The sequence below is a fragment of the Psammomys obesus genome, unplaced genomic scaffold, assembly GCF_907164565.1.
Source record: "Psammomys obesus unplaced genomic scaffold, mPsaObe1.curated_primary_1811, whole genome shotgun sequence".
Lineage (NCBI taxonomy): Eukaryota > Metazoa > Chordata > Mammalia > Rodentia > Muridae > Psammomys > Psammomys obesus.
In genome coordinates, this window is record NW_026593286.1 from 8,578,702 (window position 1) to 8,601,263 (window position 22,562).

Below are 22,562 nucleotides of genomic sequence, written 5' to 3' on the forward strand. Positions count from 1 at the left end.
TAAGCATTTGATAACCTTGCATTCTAGTCTTATCTAATCTCTCAGCTACGGTCACATAACCAAATGCCCATCATTTCAAAAACTGTTTAGATTGAAATGTCGCGAGGCATTGTTATATTTTTAAAACTTTTCAGTGGAAGGGGAAACCATGCTTCAGGCTGTAATTTGGATAGAACACTTTTTTTGTGTGTCTTTGGTATTTTCTGGAAGCAAGCAGCATAAAGGAAATCAAAAAGGGAAGGATTTGTGGAAAGGATCCAGCCGAGAGATAAGCTTAATAAAGGCTTCGTTTTGCAGATGCACAGCCTCCTGATTTCCTGTTGTCCTTGAATGCTTGCATTTCCGATGGATTGAAAGTAAACTTCTAGTGACCTATGATTTCAAAGGAATGCCAAATTAAATGAAATATTATCCTCAGTCACTTTTAATTTAAAAGGGGGTATGGAAGAAGAAAGGAGTGCTTAAGGTATTCGATTAAAAAAATAAGAATCCAACTCTATTTAAAGAGTTTCCATTCATTTGCCCTGGAGGAAACTTGTAAGGAAAGAAAGGAAGAAATTCTGCTTCTAGGGGTCAAGGAGTATGTGCACCTGCTCAGTGGGCCCTGCTGCTTTGGTGTTCGTCAACTCTCTCCACCTGCCTATCAGAGTGAGCTCAGCGTGTGGTGCTGACTGTTCCCTTTGCTTCTTGTCTCCTATCTGCAGGTCACCTATCTGGGCAAAGTCTCTACCACAGGCATGCAGTTTTTGTCTGGCTGCACTGAGAAGCCAGTCATTGAGCTCTGGAAGAAACACGCACTGGCCCGAGAAGACGTTTTCCCAGCCAACGCCCTCCTAGAGATCCGTCCATTCCAAGTGTGGCTTCATCACCTTGACCACAAGGGAGAGGCGACAGTGCACATGGATACCTTCCAGGTGGCTCGCATTGCCTACTGCACAGCTGACCATAATGTGAGCCCCAACATCTTCGCCTGGGTGTACAGAGAGATCAACGATGACCTGTCTTACCAGATGGACTGCCATGCAGTGCAATGCGAGAGCAAGCTGGAGGCCAAGAAGCTGGCACACGCCATGATGGAGGCCTTCAAGAAGACTTTCCACAGTATGAAGAGTGATGGGCGGATCCATAGGAGCAGCTCATCCGAAGAGGCTTCCCAGGAACTGGAATCTGACGATGGCTGAAGGAACTGAAGATGTTCCAGCGAAGGCAGCATTTGGGCAACGAGTTTCAGAAGATAGATGCATCCGCAATGATTCGAATTTGGTATGAGAAGACTGCCAACTTACTGGCTGACCATGCTTTTTAAATTCAGAAGAGCAATTCTAAAGCTAAAGAAATGTATCATTAATTATGTGACATTGAAATCTGCTGCTGCCATGACCACGAGGAGAGTAGGAGAGTGGATGGGGAGGAACGTTCCAGACTCTCTTCTTGTTTTTCTTCTCTCTCCTATTCCAACACTTCCTGGTGGGAGATCTCTACGCCTGTTTTCACCATTCTCAGGCAAACGCTCTGTGGCTTTAGTTTGATGGACTGTTCCAATCTGCCTTACAAAATCCAACAGGAATGTTAGAGGCACCTCTGTGACCCCCAGGCCCATGGGTGGCGTGGGGAGATGATGCTGGTGTGGAGGCTGCAGGATAGAAGGGACATGTCCGGGTGATGACCTGGTTGCTCCTCTCCCTTGGCATGTTCGCAGACACTCTCCTCAGTATGTGAATCAGCACAGCTTGAATTGAGCTTTACAACTAACAGCACGCTAGATGGCAGTCAATTCGTAGTTAAAGATGATGCTTTCATTTACATGAGTGTATCAAGTAGTGCCCTCCTATTGTATTCACTTCATCTATTTTCTTAGAATCCTTGCAACTAATGATTGTTCTCCTCCTCCTGCCCTACCATGTTTTCTCCTTCCAGCCTCCCCAAAGGGGATGGAGGCTCAACACATTGCAGGACTTCAAAAGGGAAGAAAACAGCAAGTTAATTCAATAAACAGTAGGCAAACCATCCAGGAATCTCAGATGTCAGACACCCTAGAAAAGAAGGAATGGGTGTCCAAAGTCTATAGTAGCCACCCTTCATTAAGCCTTGATTTATAGTAACTTACTTGGTGAAAGGTCCTGTTAGATGACTCCTTCATGGGAAGTTTCAACTCTGACATGACATTGCCTGGGAAGTCTTGCCCCATCATTTATCATTGAATTCAAGTAGGGAAAGAATGAATTCAAGAGAGTTTGCTTAGAAATCTCATGTTTATCTGGAAACCTAAAGGGAAATGTGATCTTACTGTCCTGAAGTCAGTGATATCTTAGAGTCAGAATGACGCCCTTGACTCTCAGTTCTGAAGAGAAATTCTCACTGGTAACTTGAGATCTCTCAAGTTCAAGATCTCATAAAGAGTCGTGGAAAGTATTTGTTAAGATCAGAGACAGGTGGAACTTTGTGAGTTCAAGGCCAGCCTGGTCTACAAAGTGAGTCCAGGACAGCCTAGGCTACACAGAGAAACACTGTCTCAGAAAAAGGAAGAGAGAGATTTTCAAAAAAAGAAAAAAAATACACATTTAAGGTGAACAGACACATTAAGAGGGCAAATGATCAACTTTCTTCAAGTAATATTGCTCCTTTAAAAGGCGTATTTTCATTTCTAGTGATATTAGGGGCAATGGGGTACCTTAGAAGCCTTAAGTGAGAGCTAATATAATCCAGACAGCAAGGGTGTTGGTATTTTTGGTCTGTGTACCCATGTGTCCATGTATGCGTTTGTGTGTATGTGTGTGTATGTCCTCTGTGTGGGTCCAGTTTCAAGGCATGTACGATAAGCATGGAGTCGTATTGGTGAGGACTCACCTCCTGAAGATATGCTTGTTGCTTTATGATATACGTAAACTATTCTTTAGATAAATGCATTCACTCTTTAATAAAAGTATGTTTGTGTTAATAAAGCCAGGGTGTTTCATACTTTATATGAACTTTCCTATTTTTAAGAAATGGAAATTGGACATGTAAAATAAATCAAACTTGGTAAACAGGGCAATTTTATCTTTTTATTGATATTTATCGGTTTTTAAATTGACCACACATAAGGCATTCAAAAATGGATGCCCCTTACTTGAGACAATAATGTTACTGATGACGTTGACCTTCTTGATTAATGTACTGGGCTTATTTCAGAGAAGAATGTTTCTAAACATTTTGCAAATAATCGCCATTTAACCCTACCCCACATATCTTTGAAGAACCATCTTGAATTCCTGAAAGGTAAGCATAGAATGATTCCTTTGGAAAATGGATTAAAAAATGTCTCCCTTGGGTCATGCTCTCTCAGAATGGCCACATTAATAAAGCAGAGAACCCACCTGTGGAGAAATGTTCTTCATGGACTCCGTAATGAACAGAAAGGCTTTGAAGGAGAAAATCTGGGTGCCTGCTGAACAGATGCACTCACTTGTGGATAACTACCAAATTCTGATTGAAATGACACTCCTGTAGAGGCGAAGCTGTCCCAATTTCAGTTTCACATTCTTGTCCTTGAATTAAAACACAACAAAACGGAGGAGGGAGAGGAGACAGGAGAGAAGGGGAGAAAGGAAATACGAAGTAAAGAGGAAAGTAAGATAGAGAAGAAAAGGAAAAAAAGGAAAGGACCCAGGCGCACATCTCAAAATAATGTTATCTCCCTCTCTCAGTAATCTATCAGAATCCCTGGGCATAAAAGGTTGTTACAAAACACTTTTGCTAGAATTGTTGTTTTATTTTTTTAATTTTTGAATACAAAGTGTGATATGCTACGTAACTCGCTTGGACACTATTGATATGAGGATATGAGATTCTTCTAGGGAGGATGGGTGAGTAATTGAAAGATAAACATACAATGATGTCTTTGAGTTAACTAATAAAGTCTTCAAGACAGCCATTTGTCACTCATCTAAAAGGGATGTTCTGCCTTTCATTCTGTTTTAAGTGTTTTCTGTTCCCTTCGGTACTAGAGTGTCAGTGTTAGGGGCTACACACTTTGCTTTTATGCTCATTACATCCCATGCAGGTCAAACAAACTCAGTGATGATACAGACATTAGAGTTGAGGAACCAGAGGCTTAGATCTGCATTCTTGGACGTAGAGGACCAGCCAGAACTTGTACTGAGATCCTTCTGAGGGTGTTGCGGAGTTGCTGTGTTGCAGCAAGATCCATCTTCTTTGGATTTCCATTTCCTCTCGAAACCTAGCATATTCTCTTTTTATCTTTCTTTTTCTTAATTGATGTTTTGATTTTTATTTTTTCATTTTACAACCGAATTGCAGCACTCTTCCTCCTCTCCTCCCAGTCCCACTCTTCCACCCTGGCTTATTTTAAATTAGAATACTAAAACATTACATAAGTTAACTGTGCATCCCCCCCCCAAACTTGTTTTGGAAGTGTTTTAAATAGGAACAGAATTTTAAAAGCTAAGATTTAATAGATTTTGTTGGAGTACAAATAACAAAGTTTTGATCAAGTTATTATTATTTTTTGGCTCTAGGCAATTGACAAAATTCTCTGGTTATCCCACCTCTTTGATTTTGATGCCTCTAATTTTGTTTTCACTAGGACATGGTAAAACTCTAAATCAAGGACCTAGGAAATGGCTCAGAATTTAAGAGTGTTTGTTGGTCCTCTAGAGGACTCCAACTTAGTTCCCTGCACTCACATCAGATGGGTCACAAGCACCCATAACATAACTTCAGTTCCAGGGAGTCGGATGCCCTGTTAAAGGCCTCTATGGGCACTGAATACAAATAAAATAAAAATTAAAACCCTAAACAATAATATGAAACAGCAAAATTCCAAACCCAAGTCAAGTCTTTCTGCTCCAGGAATCTGTAGTTTTATGTTTTATGTAGTTTTATGTTATTCACTGTGGTTTCCAACCACACATTTATTTATATAATTATGCAAATGTCTATTTAAATATCTTGGATATGAAGTTGTCTTTAAGATGGTAGAAACTGTCTTTTTGTTGTTGTTGTTCATGGTTTATCTCCAGCTTCTATGGCAAGCACCAGGAGAAATGAATTAAGTTTCTGTTAGAGGGCTGCTGAACTGACAGAAGGGTATATACATGGAGGGAAGACTCAGCATGTCTTGCATTCACAAGTTCAAGGACAAAAATCCTGGAATTATGGAAGGCTCCCTAGAGACAGCTTTTCCCAGTTTCCTCAAAGATGTGCAAATAACTTTTTGCTGAAGGAAAACATTGGTCCTTGTCTAATTATAAAAATAAACTAAGGGTGTATGTATCGATGGGGGAAAACAGCAATGTTAGAAGAACCATACAACTGAAATATAATAGTCATGACCCAAGGAAACAAACAGATAAGGTACTGTATGGTACCTATGCTTAGATTTCACCATGTAGTGGTTATTTATTTCTGTCTTTTTTAGCAATGAGGTATCGAAGGAGGACACCTTCCCACTCTCACAGTGTAACATGTGGGCATTCAGCTGAGTTCCTCATAAGACTCATACTGCAGAAAATCATTTCTTTCCTTTCCTTCTGTGTTGTGGAAAAGATAGACTCTAGAGGGGTTCTCTACTGAAGCTAGTTCCCAAATAATCCAGAGATATTTAAGACCTATAAAAACTTCAAGGCACAATAATAGGAATCCTCTAAGCTATTTTGCTAGTTTCCAGCTACACACCCCCAAGTTACTTGCCAAAATTGTTTCTGTCTGTGCTGCTTCTGTTCCATCAGGCCAGCCATCATGGCTGCCTGCTCATGGTCCATATTGCCCCATGGCAACTTCTTTTTCTTCAGCTTTCTCTCCCCTCCTTCTACATCTTCTGCTTTCTCCCTCTCCTCCTAGTCTTGTGGTTCCTCTGTGACCCTAAGCCCCAGAACATCAGCTCTACCTACCTCCCTTCTGCCCAGCTATAGGTTGTCAGCAACTTTATTTAACTAGTCAGAGAATATTGGCAAGCCATGTTTATACAACATTTTCTGGTGTAAGTAAGGATGTGTTTTTCCAGGGTTCTTTCCTGAGATGATACTCCAACTGAGGAATATGCATGGAGATAACCTAAGACCCCTGCACAGATGTAGCCCATGGCAGTTCAGTATCCAAGTGGGTTCCATTGTAATAGGAACAGGGAATGTCTCTGACATGAAGTGATTGGCCTGCTCTTTAATTACACCCCACCCCTGAGGGGAAAGCAGCATTACCAGGCCACAGAAGAAGACAACTCAGCCACTCCTGATGAGACCTAATTGACTAGGATCAGAAGGAAGGAAAAGAAGTCCTCCCCTATCAGTGGACTTGGGGAGGGGCATGCATGCAGAGGGTGGAGGAAGGGAGGGATTGGGACAGGAGGAGGGAGAGAACCACAGGGAGGATACAAAGTGAATAAAGTGTAATTAATAAAGAAAAAAAAAGAATATGCTTTTCCAGGGTATAATAAGGTCTTAGGGGCCAGTAATTTAGATTTGAATGAATAGCACCAGACCAAACCCCAACTCTTCTGACATTTATCTATCTATCTATCTATCTATCTATCTATCTATCTATCTATCTATCTATCTATCTATTTTTCCTTTTATTTCCTTTTCTGTCAGCCTTACTCCCTATTTTCAATCTTCCTCCTTTCTGCCATAACTGTATTTTATATTCCAGGTTTCTTCAGGTTTTAGGAGGGAAGAGAATATGAACTAAGAGAATACGAGACCACACATGCTGTCGATCATGGTCTACTAATGCAAAGTTTAAGATGATTGTAGGATACCTGTTAGAGTATGGTCTGGTGCTTTGTACTTGTTAATTGCTTGCCCTCTGAGATTCTTATTGTTTATGAGCAAACTGTCATGTGCCCCAAGCATTGCTTAAGAAATTATTCCTGATTGGCTGATTAAAAGACGTGGACCTGGGCAAGGCAAAATGGGGTAGGCATGGCCAAAGTTTTAGGGCTTTAAGAGAGTAGAATCATGGGAAGCAGACAGACAGGAAGATAGGAAGAAGGAGGAAGCCAGCATGGCTTATGTATAGAGAGAACCATATGTGCTGGGAGGAAGGACTCCTGAGAATGTCGTGGAAAGAAACACCAAGATGAAAAATGTAAACGAGTATTTATGGAATTACGGATGGGAGGTAGAGCAGACAGGAATGGTTAAGGTGGATGGCAGGCTGGAAGATGGATGGAGAGGATATTGAGCTAGCATAGATAGAATTATCTGCCCAGTCCAAGGTGTTTTAAGGCAATTATAAAATCTAACAATTGTCTAGTCTTTTACTGTAATAGGTTAGATAATATTGCCACAATAATTGTAGGGCAAATAAACGTATTAATTATTATCAGCTACAGACATCACATTCATGTGGTACTTTCTGTTGCTGTGTGTGCCACTTGGCTTTTTGTCACCCTGATGTAAGTTAGCTACAAGTCAACAACCTCAGCTGAGCAGATGCCTCCACCTGTAGGCAAATCTGTGGGAACAATTTCTTGATTAATGATTGATGAGGATGGGCCCAGCCCACTATGGGCAGTGCCACAGTGGGTGGTCCTGGGCTGATGAAGAAAACAGGCTGAGCCAGCCATGGAGGCTAAGCCACTGTGATAGGACATTCTGGCCAAAGCAACTTAGGCAACAAAACGGGCTGATTTTGTCTGTGGTTCCAGATGGACAGAGCCCATGGTGGCAGGGCAGAGAAAGCATGGCAGCAGAAGCATGGGGGCAGGAGATGGCAGCATTCAAAAGCAGAATGAAAGAGCAGAGGTGATACAACAAACCCTAAAAGTTATTCTAAGCGATGTGCTTTCTCTAGAAAGACTCCACCTCTGGAAGTTTCCATAACTTCCCTATGGACCCTATGGAGTTAGGTTCCATAAGCCTATGCTGGACACTTCTTATTCAATTATTCTTAATTTTTCTTATTTAGCTTTTACTCAGATGGGCGGTGTTTTCATCATTCACAACTTAGTATTTCTTCAGGATCTCCAAAGTGTGGTCTTTCTGGTCTCCCCAATACACCCTGGACTGATTTTAAGTGAAGATGAAGACTCTGTAACCATGAGAGTCAACTCCAAAATTTTATTGCTCTTTAACAGTTTCTGTGAGATGCCAAGGTTTCACTTCTGGGACAACTTTATGGAGTACATTGTCTAGGGGAAAAAAAAGGGTAGATTCTTTTCATGAAGAGTTTTCAAGCGACAGTAGTCTCTACAAGAGGATATATGTGGTGTAGAACGCCAGCATTAATAATAAAAATAATTGAAAGCATGGATACAAAACACTGCCTAAGGACATAAACCTCAATCAGCTTAATATGAACAGTTAAAAATAAAACATTTGTTGAAAATGAATCCAAAACCTGGCCTGGAACAGTTTGAGCAAAGCTGGTATTTACAATGAAATTTTTTTGGGGGGGGTGTTTATTTTGGAGTTTCCTAACAAATTCATCTGGGAGTTTGTATAGTCCATCAAAATTGAGTAATCAACAAGAATCTGAACAAACTTTGTTTTGAAAATTGTTTTTTAAACATTCTCATATTCTGCTTAAATCTTGCCTGGATTAACTATTAGATACTAATAGTTATACTGTTAGGATCTACTCAAATCCTCAGAAAATGGAATGCAGGAAATCTTCTATGCATGTAAAACATGAAACAAACACTAAAAATGACTGAATGTCTCCTTTTTTCACAGAGATAGAGCTGCTGAAATAACTGAAATGGCACCTTTTTTTTTTTTTTTTCTGCTCAACAAGCCCTAAAAGTCTTTTCTTTGCTAATAGGTTATTTTCCCTTTAAATTATCAAGACACAAAATCAATGTATAGCATCTTAAGTAAGTCAGTAATTTATTGACATCATACGTATATCAGTTGTGACAATCATCTTCAGTGTCTGGTTTGTATTTCAAGATCAATATTGTGGACTTCTTCTGGTTTGCATGAATTTGTGGTCACATTGGCCCAGTGCTGATTTAAACAATCAGCTCTATTTGGATGATGACGCACAGCATCCTGCGATTGACTCCACCCAGTTTGTGTCCTACACAGGGGACTTTAGTAAATAGAGCCAGTAAGTATGTTTAAAGTAAGTTTAATCTCCTAGAGCAGGACCTAGGGGAGGCAGTAGTTTAGAGATGGAGGAGCCATTTTGTGTTCACGAGTGTGGGAAGGGTGCCTTCTGCTCTCTGGGTGTGCTTTTCCACAATTCGCTTTCCACATAGCACTTGCAAATGGTACCCACATCCTGGTTCTTGAGGAGGTGAGGTGGTTGATATTGGAACTGTTCTTGAAGGTGGTCACTGGTTGATTTTTCTTCTTCTCCCCTCATTGCCCATCACTAACTTCCACGACCACTTCTTACGGAGTTAGGGAAAGTGGAGGTGACATTTTGAACACACAAACTGTTCCAGGCACTACCTCAAGAGACCTTTATGTAGGAATAGGCCTCCTCTGGTTGAAAGAAGTTCAATCAGAATTCAAGATTAGATGGATTGAATGTCAAACTCAGGGCACTTCACTGCCGCACAAGCTTAATCAAATAAGGGCAGGATCAACAGTGGCTCTGAGACCATCCCCCGGAAGAAGGGCAACTTTCCTGACCATAGCACTTGTCTTACTCTACCCTCAGAATCCAAACCACCGTCAGCTTTGAGTCATTGCATCTGAGAAGCTGTGATATGAAAAAAAAAAAAAAAGTTTTTGAAGAACGGAATCATTGTTTTCTTAGTGATTTTTATTCTCTGTTATTCTTGAGTAAAATGTGTGACACAGCACATATGTTAGAAATAAGACAAAATTTGGAAGAATTACTTCGCTCTGGGGACCCCAAAGTATGAGTTTTGTAAGGCCCTGGACACAAGGCACAGGAACCTGGAAATAAAACGTCTCTCTGCCCCTTACTCTGAACTACAAGATACAGTCTCAATTTTTTCTTCTATCTCAATCCTGCCTTTGTCACCAGGTCCTGTAGGACTATGGTAGGGAGGGGCTCATCTCATGACAGGCGACAGGAAATAGTGAAGAAAGAAGCAGAAAGCTCCATCCATGATTTGGTTCAATAGCCCTAATCACATCTTGGTACCTGACATTAACCTTTTGATTGTGGAATGCCATAGAATGTACAGGAAGTTCCTCCGATGAGTCTTCTAAATCCAGGCTGGGACTCCGAGCCCATACCCCAAGCCTCACCACTCTGTAGATCCCTCGCCCAAATTTTATTTACTCAGACCTTTGTTTAAAATTCTTCATGGCCTCTCCTCTGCCTTCAATAGGCACTGGGAAACACCCACACGTCTGTCTTCCTGCCCTCCTTTCTTAATTTCACATTTTAGTGTAATATCTAGGCTCCTTTCTAAGATGGCTCCCGCCTTCCACACCAGGCTTATGTTCAAACCCTGAGTCAGCATTGTTCTGAGTGAAGAACTTATTGTCTCTGGCCTCGGTTTTTTATTTTATTATTTTATTTTATTTTTGTAATGTGGGAATAATGATGCTCAACTGAAATGCAGTGACTTGAGTGGGTTCCTGCTAGTGTCAGACAGAGAAGCAAAGATATTCTGTTTAAAAAGATAGGAATGAAAAGCTGGGGTAGATTGCCTTAGTCAGCCTTGGCCGGATGTTGATGTTGGTATAATGTTCTTTTAAAATGTATACGCCTTACCCTTGTTAATTCAAATGCTGATTTCCCCACCCCCAACTCTCTGGTTTCAATCTGGATATTGCATTGTGATACTCACTATAAGCATCCTGTCTCAACTCTTGTGTAAACAGGGCACAAATAAAGCAACTAGATACAATGTTGTGCAATGGGAGGAGCCAGAGGGCAGGAAAGAGGGGAGGAGCTAGAGAACAGGAAGGGGAAAGAAGGAGGAGGAGCTCGAGGAGAGGAGATTGCAAGGAGAGCAGAGCGGGAGGAGAGAGCTTGGAGGACTTAAAGTATGAACCAGACCTAAGATTTCACAAAAAGCAAGTAAAATGTGGGAAATCTAAATGTTAGGAAACTGAGGGCTTGGAGGTTTAGGAGGGAGTAAATATTGCCCAGCATTGTGTTCTAGATTAACTAAAACCCAGTCTCTGTATGGTGATTTGGTTATACAGCTGCTGAGGATTAACAGCAGCATTACTAGAAGATAAACCCATAGTAAATATTAATAACTAAATACAACAGTCGGACTTTGGGGCGTCTAATGCCAGGAGGCTTATTTGCAATCTATTTAAGCCCAGTATAATTTGGAAAAAGAAGTTTCCTGGTGTAATGCAATCCCTGGTGTACAGGGAAGCACAATTACATTGAAACTCCTTGAAACTCTGGGTATGTGTCATTTCTTCCAAGAAGATGGGTTCTAGAAATAGGCTACCTGTACTAGCCTAAGGGTCTGGCCTGGTCTAGGTCATACAGAGGTCATAGAGGTCATTTGGGCTATTAGCCAAGTATGGACCTGGGTGTGGGAGCTTGGGGAAGCCTCTGGCTGAATGGGTCATTTAGATTACATTTAGATTATAAGCCACCTCACATTCTGGTTGTAGGAGCTTGCTATAGCCTGGCACAACAGATAATACAAATCACCTGGCTATTGATCCCTTCCAGTTCTCAGCCTTTTGGACAGAAGAACAGGTTTTTCATCTTTCCCATCAGAAAGACATCCTAGGTGCCTAACATTCCTGCTTTCTCTGGAGATGTGTGTGTGCGAGGACATTCATGCTATGTTCCCAACAGTGAGTGACCGTGCGGCAAGAATGTAGGCCAGAATCGACGCATTTCGGATGTTTATGTATAAAGCAGTTTGGAGTGGGGGGTGGGGAGTGGGGAGCAGGGGGCGGAGCAGTTGTCCTACTTTTCCTCTATCTTCTCTGTAGAGAAATGTTGGATAATTTAAACAACTCTTTGAAATTCTCAGGAGGTTCTGGCTTAGCCTTGGCACACCCCTGTTTAATGTCATGGCTTCTTCTTTTAGACTCCAAAAGACAGGAGAAATACTTCTAAAAGAAATAAGCACACACTCAACCTCTGTACATCAAGGGTACATCAAAACCTCAACACAACTCTGAAATATATCAAGTAGGTATTTGATTCTTATGTGTGTGGCCTTCGGAATCCTGTGCATAGTTTACGTCTTGCTTTGCTTCGATTGTGTGATGAGTAGTGACCAAGCTACTAAACCACAGGCCATGAGGGTTAGAACACAACCTGACCTCCCATCCATACAGCCCATCCTACTGGCTGACCAGTAGCAGGAACTTGTAAAGGTTTTGTCAGTAATATCTTGAACATGAGCAACCTACTGCAGGTGTGGACACAGATTCATTTATCTGTGGCTGGGTGATGAAGCCCCACACATGTGGTGGCATAATCTGGAGACATGTATTGCCTTACAGGTTTGGAGACTGGAGGAATGAGATCATGCAGTGTCAAGGCTGATTCCTTCTGAGACTGTTAGGGACTGTCTGCTTCCTGCCTCTTTCCTAGCTTCTTGTCTCCTGTTGGCAAGCATTGGGTAGTTAGCTTCTGTTGCACCATTTTAGTGTCTTCCTGCCTTGTCCTGTGGGCATGTGTGTGTGTGTATGTGTGTGATGTGTATCCAATTTCTTCCTTTTGTAAGGCTATTAGTCATCAGATTAGGGTCTTGCTGTGTAATTATTTCCTCTCAACTGAATCATTCTCTTCTGCAGAGAGGAGGCAGAATCCTAAGATTCAGGAAACTAAGGAATTTACTAGGCTCTGGAAGCTTGTAGATCCTAGGAGGCTCAGGAAGCTAGGAAAAGAAAATTACAAGCTTCTTAGAGTCCCTCCCCATGGTTATAAAGGCAATGAACAATGCCTGGCAGGGGAAGAGATTCTCTTGAGTGGAACTGCTTATAACTTTGCCTGGAGTGGGGTGGTGGGTGTGGGTGTTTGTGAACGCTCCAGGAATGTAGCTTCCATGAATCATTGCTGTGCTGGGATAGGCTTTTTCATGATAAGCTTCATGAGAGTCATTCATGCTCCTCCATAGGCTTTATAAAAACTCTTTCTGGAACGTAAACCAACCCTTATATACTGTGGGTTAATGAGCAGGTAGAAATCCAATTCTGCCTATGATAAGCTAGGTATTAATGTCACCCCTTGTCCCCGAGCTCTTAACTTAGAGAGACAGATCAGGGCTCCATTCCAGGGCTGTTAATTCCATATTCAGAATATTTTCCTTTGATGCCACTACAGGGAGCTTTCATTGTCAGGACTTAATTATTTTGGCCATCCAGAGCAGTGTTTGGATTCTCAAGAGCAAATAAGAATGCTTTCATAGCATACTTTAGTTAACGTGACTCTCAGGGCTGAGGAGATAGTTTTAGGGGGAAAGTGTCTGCTATACAAATTGAGACCTGAGTTCAGATCCCTAGTACCCATGTAAAAGCTGGAAATGGCAGTACCCAGTGAAGTGGAGGCAGGTGGATTCCTGGAATTTAATGGCCAGACAGCCTAGCCAATCTATTAGCGCCAGCTCAATGAAAAACTGTCTCCAAAATTAATGTGGAGATTGATTGAAGAAGACACATGATACAGGCCTTTGGAATCTACACCCATGTGAACACATGGTGCCTTCACATACCCGTATAAATATACATCACCCAAACACACCCATAAAAATAAATAAAGTGAATAAAACAAATATCTCTGTGACCTAGGAATAATGACATACTCCAATAATTTCAGTACCTGGTAGGCTTTATGAGTTTGGGGCTAGCCTATCCTTCCGAGAGAGTGCTAGCCAGTCTAAATTTCATAGCAAAACAGAACCAAAATTCCTTGTGAAGCAAAAGAAACATGGTTCTGAAGTACTCACACTTCACAAAAATAAGAATCCCTGAACTTACTTTTTCCTGTCTTTCTATCTTTCTTTCTTTCTTTCTTTCTTTCTTTCTTTCTTTCTTTCTTTCTTTCTTTCTTTCTTTCTTTCTTTTTCTTCCTTTTTTTTTTGTTGTTTGACTGTCTGGCCATCATTGTTTTCAATTGCCAGTTGATGGAAATGGAACAGTGAAGGGAAAGTAGTTGGAGGATTTCAGATATATAGCTCAAAGCCGGCAGGATGGTCCTTTTCTATGTGAAAACACCAGCCAACTTTTTTAAAGCCAAGCATCCCGGGCCAAGCCAAAGCTACTCTAAGCCAATACCCAGAATTCCCTTGTGGTGGCCCTGGTTATTTTAGAGAGAATTGATATTTCCAAGAATCTCCAACCAAAATCCCCACATCACAAAGAGAAGAATCCTTTGAAGGCCAGAATTAGGTATTTGCCAATGATGTCAGATTGCTGCCTCTTCAGACTGAGGTCACATGGTTAGGTCCCTTCTTGCATTGTACTGAAGAATTAAGATTCCTTGGCCTCACTAAGGAAGAGTGTCTTTTGCCAGCATTTACAAAAGAGCTCCAATGGCACTGTATTTTGATAAGCCCAGACAAGTATGGAATTAGCCAGTGCCCTGTTAGCTGCTGTGGAGCTGGGACAATTTATTTCTGTAGACTGCTTTTCCAGGCTGGATATTCAATTCTTTCTGCTAAAGGTCAGACTTTGTTAGGTTATTATTAAAGTTTCCATATTTTAAATAAATTGCCCCCCCTTTTCTCCTTAATATGGGCTCCTGTCAGAAGACTTGGGAAAAGTTTTATTTTTCCTTTTGCCCCTGAAAATTTAATGAGCCTTGCAATTCCTGTCAGCTTAACAATTTGGGAAATGTGAATGTTGGTCTCTCTGTAGATGAACTCAAGTGACACTGAGCTGAATAGTATCTAGAGGCTGCTGTTTAAGAGGGGTGTTTAAGGACATAGGACCTGGGGTACTCTGTAAAAGTCTTTTGTTTTTTCAATGTCCTTATCCTTTTTTTGTTTCTGTGGGTTCTTTCTGGATATATTCCTATGGTGCAGTTAGGGGTGATGAATAGGCTATTTCATTAGTGCTCAGTGCAGTAAACTTTCTGGGCCATGGGACTCTACCGGCCATGGGCAATGGCTGGGCTGATGATGAGTCGGAGAAGCCAGGCTTCATTCAATAGATATAGCTATGGGCATATATTCATTACGTAAATTGACAAGTTTCAAAAAGGCACTCTCATACAAGTATATCATGTACATGTCCATATTCTGACCCCACCCTCTTCCTAGCAACACCCCCTCCAGATATTTTCATTCTTTCCTCCAGATAGCTAGCCTACTGCTACTTTCCAACCTTATGTTCATACTTGGTTATATACATCTATATATAACATAGGATCCACAAATGAAAGACTATTGTGCTATTTGTCTTTTGGAGTCTGGCTTATTTTGCTTATTTTGCTTAACAGGATGCTCTCCAGCTGTCATCCTAAGGGAACACACATAACACCAGCATGATGTCACTGGATTCAGGCAGAACCCTGACAGTAATTGTTCAGTCACTGTCAAGGAAGAGTTGGTGCTGAAGTGCTTAAGAAAACATGACATAATCTAAAAGGACCAGGAAATACCTGTGGTTGAACTTCAGGACACCCTGATTCCATAGCCTTCACAAAGACTCTGCCATTTTCCCATGTGCTGTCTCCGTGCCTTAGGTGGCATTTCTATTTTTCAGCAGATTAGATTTCAGCTCAAACCAGAGAATATAGAACTTGCTTTTGGTCCAGCTGTTGCTAGACTGGTCAGTTAGCGACTTCCTTCAGTCTTAACCCTTGTGCTGGAGTGACCACCCAGAGGGGCTCATCCCCATTTGAACTCCTCATAATGTAAACAGTGTGTCTCCGGAACCATTTCCTAGAACCTAGTGTCTCAACTTCTCTATGACATCAATCAGAAATCTAAATGTTTTGTCAGAGTTATATTAATATTTAAATGAAATAAAAATAGAAACAAATAATTGGAAACATATCCTGAGTCAAAGATTAAACTTGCTATGTTTGTTTATTTGTTTGTTGGTTGGTTTTAAACAGGGTGTTACTTTGTATCTCTGGCTGACCTGGAGCTCATTATGTCAACCCAGCTGGCCTTGAACTCAGAGATGCACTTGCTTCTGCCTCCCCAGTGCTTGGATTAAAGGCGTGCTCCACTACACCCAGCTATGCTTTCTCATGTCATGTTCTAATTCTATGTCTCACAAAAGTCAGACACAGAGCAATTATTCTTAAATTCATTTGTATCGAGGGAGAGCTAGGTGACACTTTTGCTAAATGTCCGCTCCTTCAGAGATGGTCTGATTTCCAAGCCTGACATCATGTCTAGTTGCTGAGTTAAGGAAAAGCCCTTGCATAGGGCACACAGTGCACAGTGACTGTAGGATTGTCAGGAAGATGCTTCTGACCTGGCTTTCTTCACCGTCACAGTATCTTTCTTATTGGTTAAATTACAACCTGGAATCCACACCAGAGCTTTCATTATCCAGAGAAGCATGACGACCTCTCTGGCTTTAGCTGGCAACTTGACACAGCTGTAGATTCATCTGATGGAGTCTGAACTGATCTGATTGCCTAGATCTGATTGGTCTGTGGCTCTATCTGTGAGTCATTGTCTTGAATGGCATGGGAGTGCCCTCCCACTATGAGTGTCACCATTCCTAGGCACTGGTCTTGGCTGACATAAGAAAGTTAGCTGAGCATGAGCCAGTGAGTTCGCCACAGTGTTCTGATGAGCAGTGTTTCTCCAAGGTTGCTGCTTTCAGGTTTCTGCCCTGATCTTCTTCAACAATGGATTGTAACCTAAAACTCTAAGTCAAATTAACCCTTTCCTTGCCTGAGTTGCTTTTTGGCCAGGATGTTTTATGATGACAGAAAGGAAACTCGACCAGGGCAGGGGGAGGAAACAAAACAAAACAAAACAGAACAAAACAAAAACCCCCACAAAACTAAGTGACATCTCAGGCTTCTTTATGTGTATTTAATAATGTGGTGTTAGAAATGTTTATCCTCAGGGCTGGCTGCAAAGTCCTCCTCTGTGGCCTAACAGACTGCTCCTCCCCGGGGATACAGCTGGGACACAGAGTTAACAAAATGTAACTAAAAAGAAAAAAATAATAAAAAAAAAAGAAAAAAAAAGAAAACAAACTCGGAAGCAGAAAAAAAAAAGAAAGTAAAGGATCCCTTTCAAAAAGAAAAAAAAAAAAAAAGAAATGTTTATCCAATAAGAATATTAAGGGCAGAGAGATTTATTTCTCCCCAGATCAAGAGTCTCATACCAGTCACTCCTCCTACAGAGGCTGCTGAAATGCAATACAGATATCCTTCATTAGTGAGTTATATGAGCATCTGATAACACCATTCGCTTAGTTTTTGTTACTTTTTCAGCTTGTGTGTTCAGTGATAAAAATGCAGACTACGTTGGGACATGAAGACTGTAGGGGTAGGGAGGGACTTGCATATGTGATGTCCTACTGCTGTTTGCTTATTCAGAGCACAAGGAATATGAAGGTCTAAAACATATAGTTGAATCTGAACTGTGGGATCTTTGATTGTTTTGGAGACCGTTTTATCGCAATAAATGTGCTGTTTCACACAACGCCACCTAATCAAATGTTGCATCTACTCCAGCTAACTTTGAATGGCATTGTGACTTTTTTTTTTTTTTTTTTTTGGTAACTTTAGTAAGATGTTGGCCAATGCCACATAATGTATTGCTCAGCTTTAAACCTTGCGATTTCCAGGATCTCTTATAGCTGTCATCAGTTCTTTTGTTCAAATCACCCAGAGAATGTACTGTTGTTCATTTGTATCATCTCCCTTTTATGTGTTTAGCTTTGGCTTTTTAACTTTAAGAACAGATGTTAAAATTTACAATCCAATTGTCATTCCAGGGAGAAACTTGACAGCTCTGTTGTGTTGTATTCTCCTTTGCAGTTTTATTTCAAAGCCCGTGGAGCCTGTTAGAATTGAAGAAAGGGAAGGGGGAAGCTCAGGACTTCTGTCACTAGCACTCTTCTGGTGCTGGTGTGACTAAGAAATGTGTGGTGTGTGCTCCCTAAAAGTCCCCATTTTCTAATGAGCACGTGGTTACATCATAGTATCTAACCAATTTGGCAACTTCCAGGTCAGTGAGACACTTCAATAAAAGGTAGATGACACCCAAGGACTGGCAGCTCATGTTACCTTCTGGTTTTCACACGCACATACACACATGCATGCTCACACAAAGACATTCAAAACATTACTTCTGTTGCTCTATAATTTTGGGAGGGGGCGCGGGAAAGATCACATCATTTGTTTCCCCAGTGAAAATTAGTCTCCGAAGACACAATATGTTATGAGGTGCACACTAACAGCAGGCAATCTATAAAGCCATTTCTGCTAAAAAAATAATACGCCATCTGGAAAGAAACAGTTTGGGGGAATGGGTACCATTGCAGTTTCATTATCCAAGGTTAATGATGATAGTAACTGCATTGTCTAAGTAGTTTTCTAGTAGAAAACAGAACATCATTTTGAAAGAGACATTATAGATAGCTTTTGGTTAGGATTTCTGGCAATGGTTTTGTGTATTTTAAACTAAGACATCCTGAACCAAGCCTATTCCCCTGTGCTAGAGAATATGCAGGAAAGTCAGTGCGTTTGAAGGGCTGTGATGAGCTCCATCCAGGTTCTGCAGTGCTCTGTGCCTCACGATCAAGATCAGCTCCTATCTGTCTTGAGCTCACACCTGTGGCCTTTCACGCGTTACCCCCTGTGCTTGGAGCAGTCTCAACTCTGGCTCTAGCTCTTCAGTCTTGCACTGAGCCCACTCCCCCATGTCACAAGTGATGATTCTTCAGCCTTTTGAGAGAAACCCTTGCATTACATACACACATATGACAAGGGTTTTGTTTGTTTGTTTTTGTTTTGTTTTTTGCCTCCGCGCTTATCATAGTTGCCATTGTGTTTTGGGGGCATGGCCATGAGTAACTGCTTCATGAACAGCTTAATTACTTATCTAGTGCTGTGATAAGACAAGGTAACCTGTTTTAAAAAAAAACACAAAAATGTTTAATGGAGGCTTACAGTTTTAGAGGGTGAGTTCATGGCCATCATGGTTGATGAGGAGCATTTCAGGATGAAGGAAGACTTTGTACTGGCATAGTAATGGAGAGCTTACATCTTATCCATAAATTGGAGGCAGAGAAAAAGAATATAAGACCAAAACAGAAACAAGAACAAATACACTTTGCAAGTTAATGAGAGATCAAAATGGGAAAAATATACTTTGCAGGTTAAGAGCTCTGTTTGCAGTTAGGAATAAGTTCCTGTTTGTCTTGCATTTCTTTGCCCTGTCTTCACTGGATGTGCTTGAACACATGTGGGCATGAGGTATGTGAGCAGGGAATCTATGAATGATGTATGTTTGCCCCTGATTGGACCTGATGGGTGATGCAGTAAATTATGAGGTTTGCTTTCTTAAGCCTCTGCAAAGTGTGACTCAGAGCAATTTTCCTTGGATCCCAGGAGCGGACCTGACCAGAGTACGTGCTTCCTGGCTAGTATTTAATTAAAGCTTGCTTTGAATTTGCCTTTATGTTGTGGTAGTAGTCTTATTCTCTACTGCTGAGATTAACAAGAGAGCAAATTGGGAGTGGTGAGGTGTTTTGAAACCTCAAAACCTGCCCCAGTGATACACCTACTACAACATGGCCACACCTTCTAATTCCACTCAAACGGTCCCACCAACTGAGCACCAAATATTCAAACATATGAGCTTGTCTATGGGTTCAATTCTCATTCAAACCATCACAATGACAAAGACTGAGCCTGAGTTCCCTGAGCCCCTTACCACATGTTCTTAAGAGACCCATGAAGCTGTTTTGAGTAAATTAATGGCTTGGAGCTAGATTGGTAATAACTCCATCATCCTTTGTTCATTACTGATTTTCATAAGTGGGTTGTGACTTTGCTAGCATGTGTCATGGTTTTTCTGGCTGCATTCAAGCACATAATGGTGACTATAGAATAGAGGTTGTATTTGCTTGAATGTGTCCTGGGCTGTGTGGAGGAATCAAAGTCTGAGGGATTAGCATGGCTGATTCCTTAGTCAATTGAATCAAAAAGACCTCAAAGATATTTCTGCCTTGCAAAGATTGGGAAAGAACACAGAGAAGGGCTGAAGTCTGGATGTAGGAAACATTGCATTTATTGTTCTGATTTCAGCTACCGATTTACTACATCACAAATGTTTCTAATTTAGCACCAACCACATGCCCGAAGAGAATGATAATGAGCAGAATTACAAATTGTGGGAAGAAGAAAAGGCCTTGGAGAATAGCTTGGTGCTTCCCCTCAACCCTCATAGTCACTGGGGTTGTCCCCTGCTTCTTAGAAAAATGATTGCCACTTCCTAGGAGTAGATGGCCAAGGAGCAGGTGACTCAAGCAAACCTCCCATCTTTTCAGAACCTCAGGCTTTTCTTTTCTATATGTAAAGTAAGAGGATTATACTGGATAATGTTTGACTCCCCTTTGATTGTGAATTATTCATTATTCATAAGTAATCCTTTATAATTTCCAGCTTGTGTGATTTTTCTGGACATCACCTCTAAGTTCAAACATTATATTCCATCATTTGATATGGAAAGGTCAGCATTAATAATGGGTGGTACTGATAAATATCATACTACATGTTAGTGAAAGTTCTGCATTAGAGACAGGAAGAAACAATCCTAGTGACCTTAGGTGTGGCTTTGCTATTAATTCCTTTTCATATATGGAAAGTCTGACACTCAGAAAACGTGTCCCAAATTGTTCAGAAACCAAGTGAGAGGGTTAGGATTTGAACATAGATATTCTGGTTTCAGAGTTCATGCTAACTTGGTTTAGAGGCAATTTTCTAAATAAAGTAAACTTGAGTTATTTATTTGTTTATAAATTTTTTTTTCTTAAAAGAGATTTGAAATGCTATCTCACTGACAAATTATATAAAGTAATGAAAGGGGTATATAAGTGGATATGAGAATTATGGAAATTCTCGTGAATATTTTACTAAAGATGCACTTAATACTTGCTCTGAGTGTTCCAAGAGTGAATGGAGATATTGGAGGAAAAGAGGATAAAAGAGGTAGGGAAGATTAAACAAAGAGATAAATAGGTAAAAAGATCAAAAGGTCAAAGGTTAAAAGAAAAAGAAAAGAAAGAACAAATAAAGAATGAAAAATGAAAAAATCAAAAGAAAGAAAGGAAGGAAGAAAAGAAAGAAAGAAGAAAAAAGAAGGAGGGAAAGAAAGGAAGGAAATTGATAAAGGAAGGGAGGGAGGGAAGAGATAAGAGGAGGGAGGAAGCCAGGAGAAGAAAGAAAGGAAGAAGGAAAAAGAACCAAAGCACCAATTTAAAAAAAAAAATTAGTAAACAAATCACTTTGTGTGCTCTGCAGTAATTATTTTGGAAGATAGAAGAATGGTGTTTGCTATATGAGAAGTTGAATAAAACAAGACAAAGATGATTTAGTCACAATAGCTATTCCTCTAGGCTTTAAAAAACAGAACTCAATTTTTTCTTATATTTAAAATACAGTTTCAGTAATTTCACAAGATAGTATGGTCTTCTACAGTATCTTCTCTTTCCTTTCTTGTTTGTAATCACATTTATTCAGCCACATTAGGGAACATGGCCAGTTATGAGCTCAGCCTTCTTTTGTCCTTGGCATGAAGTTGACTCTCTGGAGCTGTCTGTGGTGCATTGTTGATCTGGGACATGGCTGGCATTCATAATGCAAGCATCATATCTGCGACTCTCAGAAGTTCCCACGTGCTGTTACCAACTGCTCTGAAGTCAGAGCATCACTTCTGGCTGTGTGACTCCATGCCACTTGCTCTCTGTCCTCAAGAATAAACTAGAAGTTACTCGAAACTCAGCCTAACGTGGTCATGGACAAGGTCACAGTCATGGTCTTGGGAGATGTTTAAGTTCTGGAGTTCAGGAGGATAGAGCCCTTCTTGTGAGGTTGGCATCATAAGATGAGACAGAAGAGATCTTTTAAACCTATTCTTTCTGCCATGTGAAGCTACAAGATAAAGAAGAAGAAAAAGTTCCTTCTCCCCCCGAAGGGGGAGCGGCCTTGCCAGGCCACAGAGGAGTACAGTGCAGCCAGTCCTGAAGAGACCTGATAAGCTAGGGTCAGAGGGAAGGGGAGGAGGACCTCCCCTGTCAGTGGACTTGGAGAGGGGCATGGGAGGGAAGGTGGGATTGGGAGGGTATGAGGGAGGGGGCTATACCTGGGATACAAAGTGAATAAACTGTAATTAATATGAAAAATAAAAATTCAATAAAAAAGAAAAAGAGTAAGAATAAGAAGGAAAGAAAGAAAGGAAGGAAGGAAAGAAGGAAGGAAGGGAGGGAGGGAAAGAGGAAGGAAAGAAGGGAGGAAGGAAGGAAAGAAGGGAGGGAGGGAAGAAGGAAGAAAGGAAAGAAGGGAGGGAGGGAAGAAGGAAGGAAGGAAGGGAGGGAGGGAGGGAAGAAGGAAGGAAGGAAGGAAGGAAGGAATATTGGGACTTTCTAGTTTCCAGAATCATGAAATTAGTATGTGGGTTTCTCTGTGCAGCCTTGGCTGTCCTGAGCTGGCTTTGAACCCCCAGAGATCCATTTGACTCTGCCTCTCCAAGTGAAGGGATTACAGGGTGCACCAGCATGCCTGGCTGA

The 22,562-nt window shown here is 41.1% G+C and overlaps 1 protein-coding gene across 2 annotated transcripts in view; it reads left to right on the forward strand.

Moving 5' to 3' along the window:
* The window catches only part of Pid1 (phosphotyrosine interaction domain containing 1), a 219,695-nt gene extending 216,661 nt beyond the window's left edge, over nucleotides 1–3,034 (forward strand). For both annotated transcript variants that reach the window (XM_055616696.1, XM_055616697.1), the window contains exon 3: nucleotides 705–3,034. In XM_055616696.1, coding sequence (XP_055472671.1) covers nucleotides 705–1,181 — 477 coding nt within the window. In that variant the 3' untranslated portion in view covers nucleotides 1,182–3,034. The remainder of the gene's footprint in view (nucleotides 1–704) is intronic.
* Nucleotides 3,035–22,562: the final 19,528 nt, after the last annotated feature.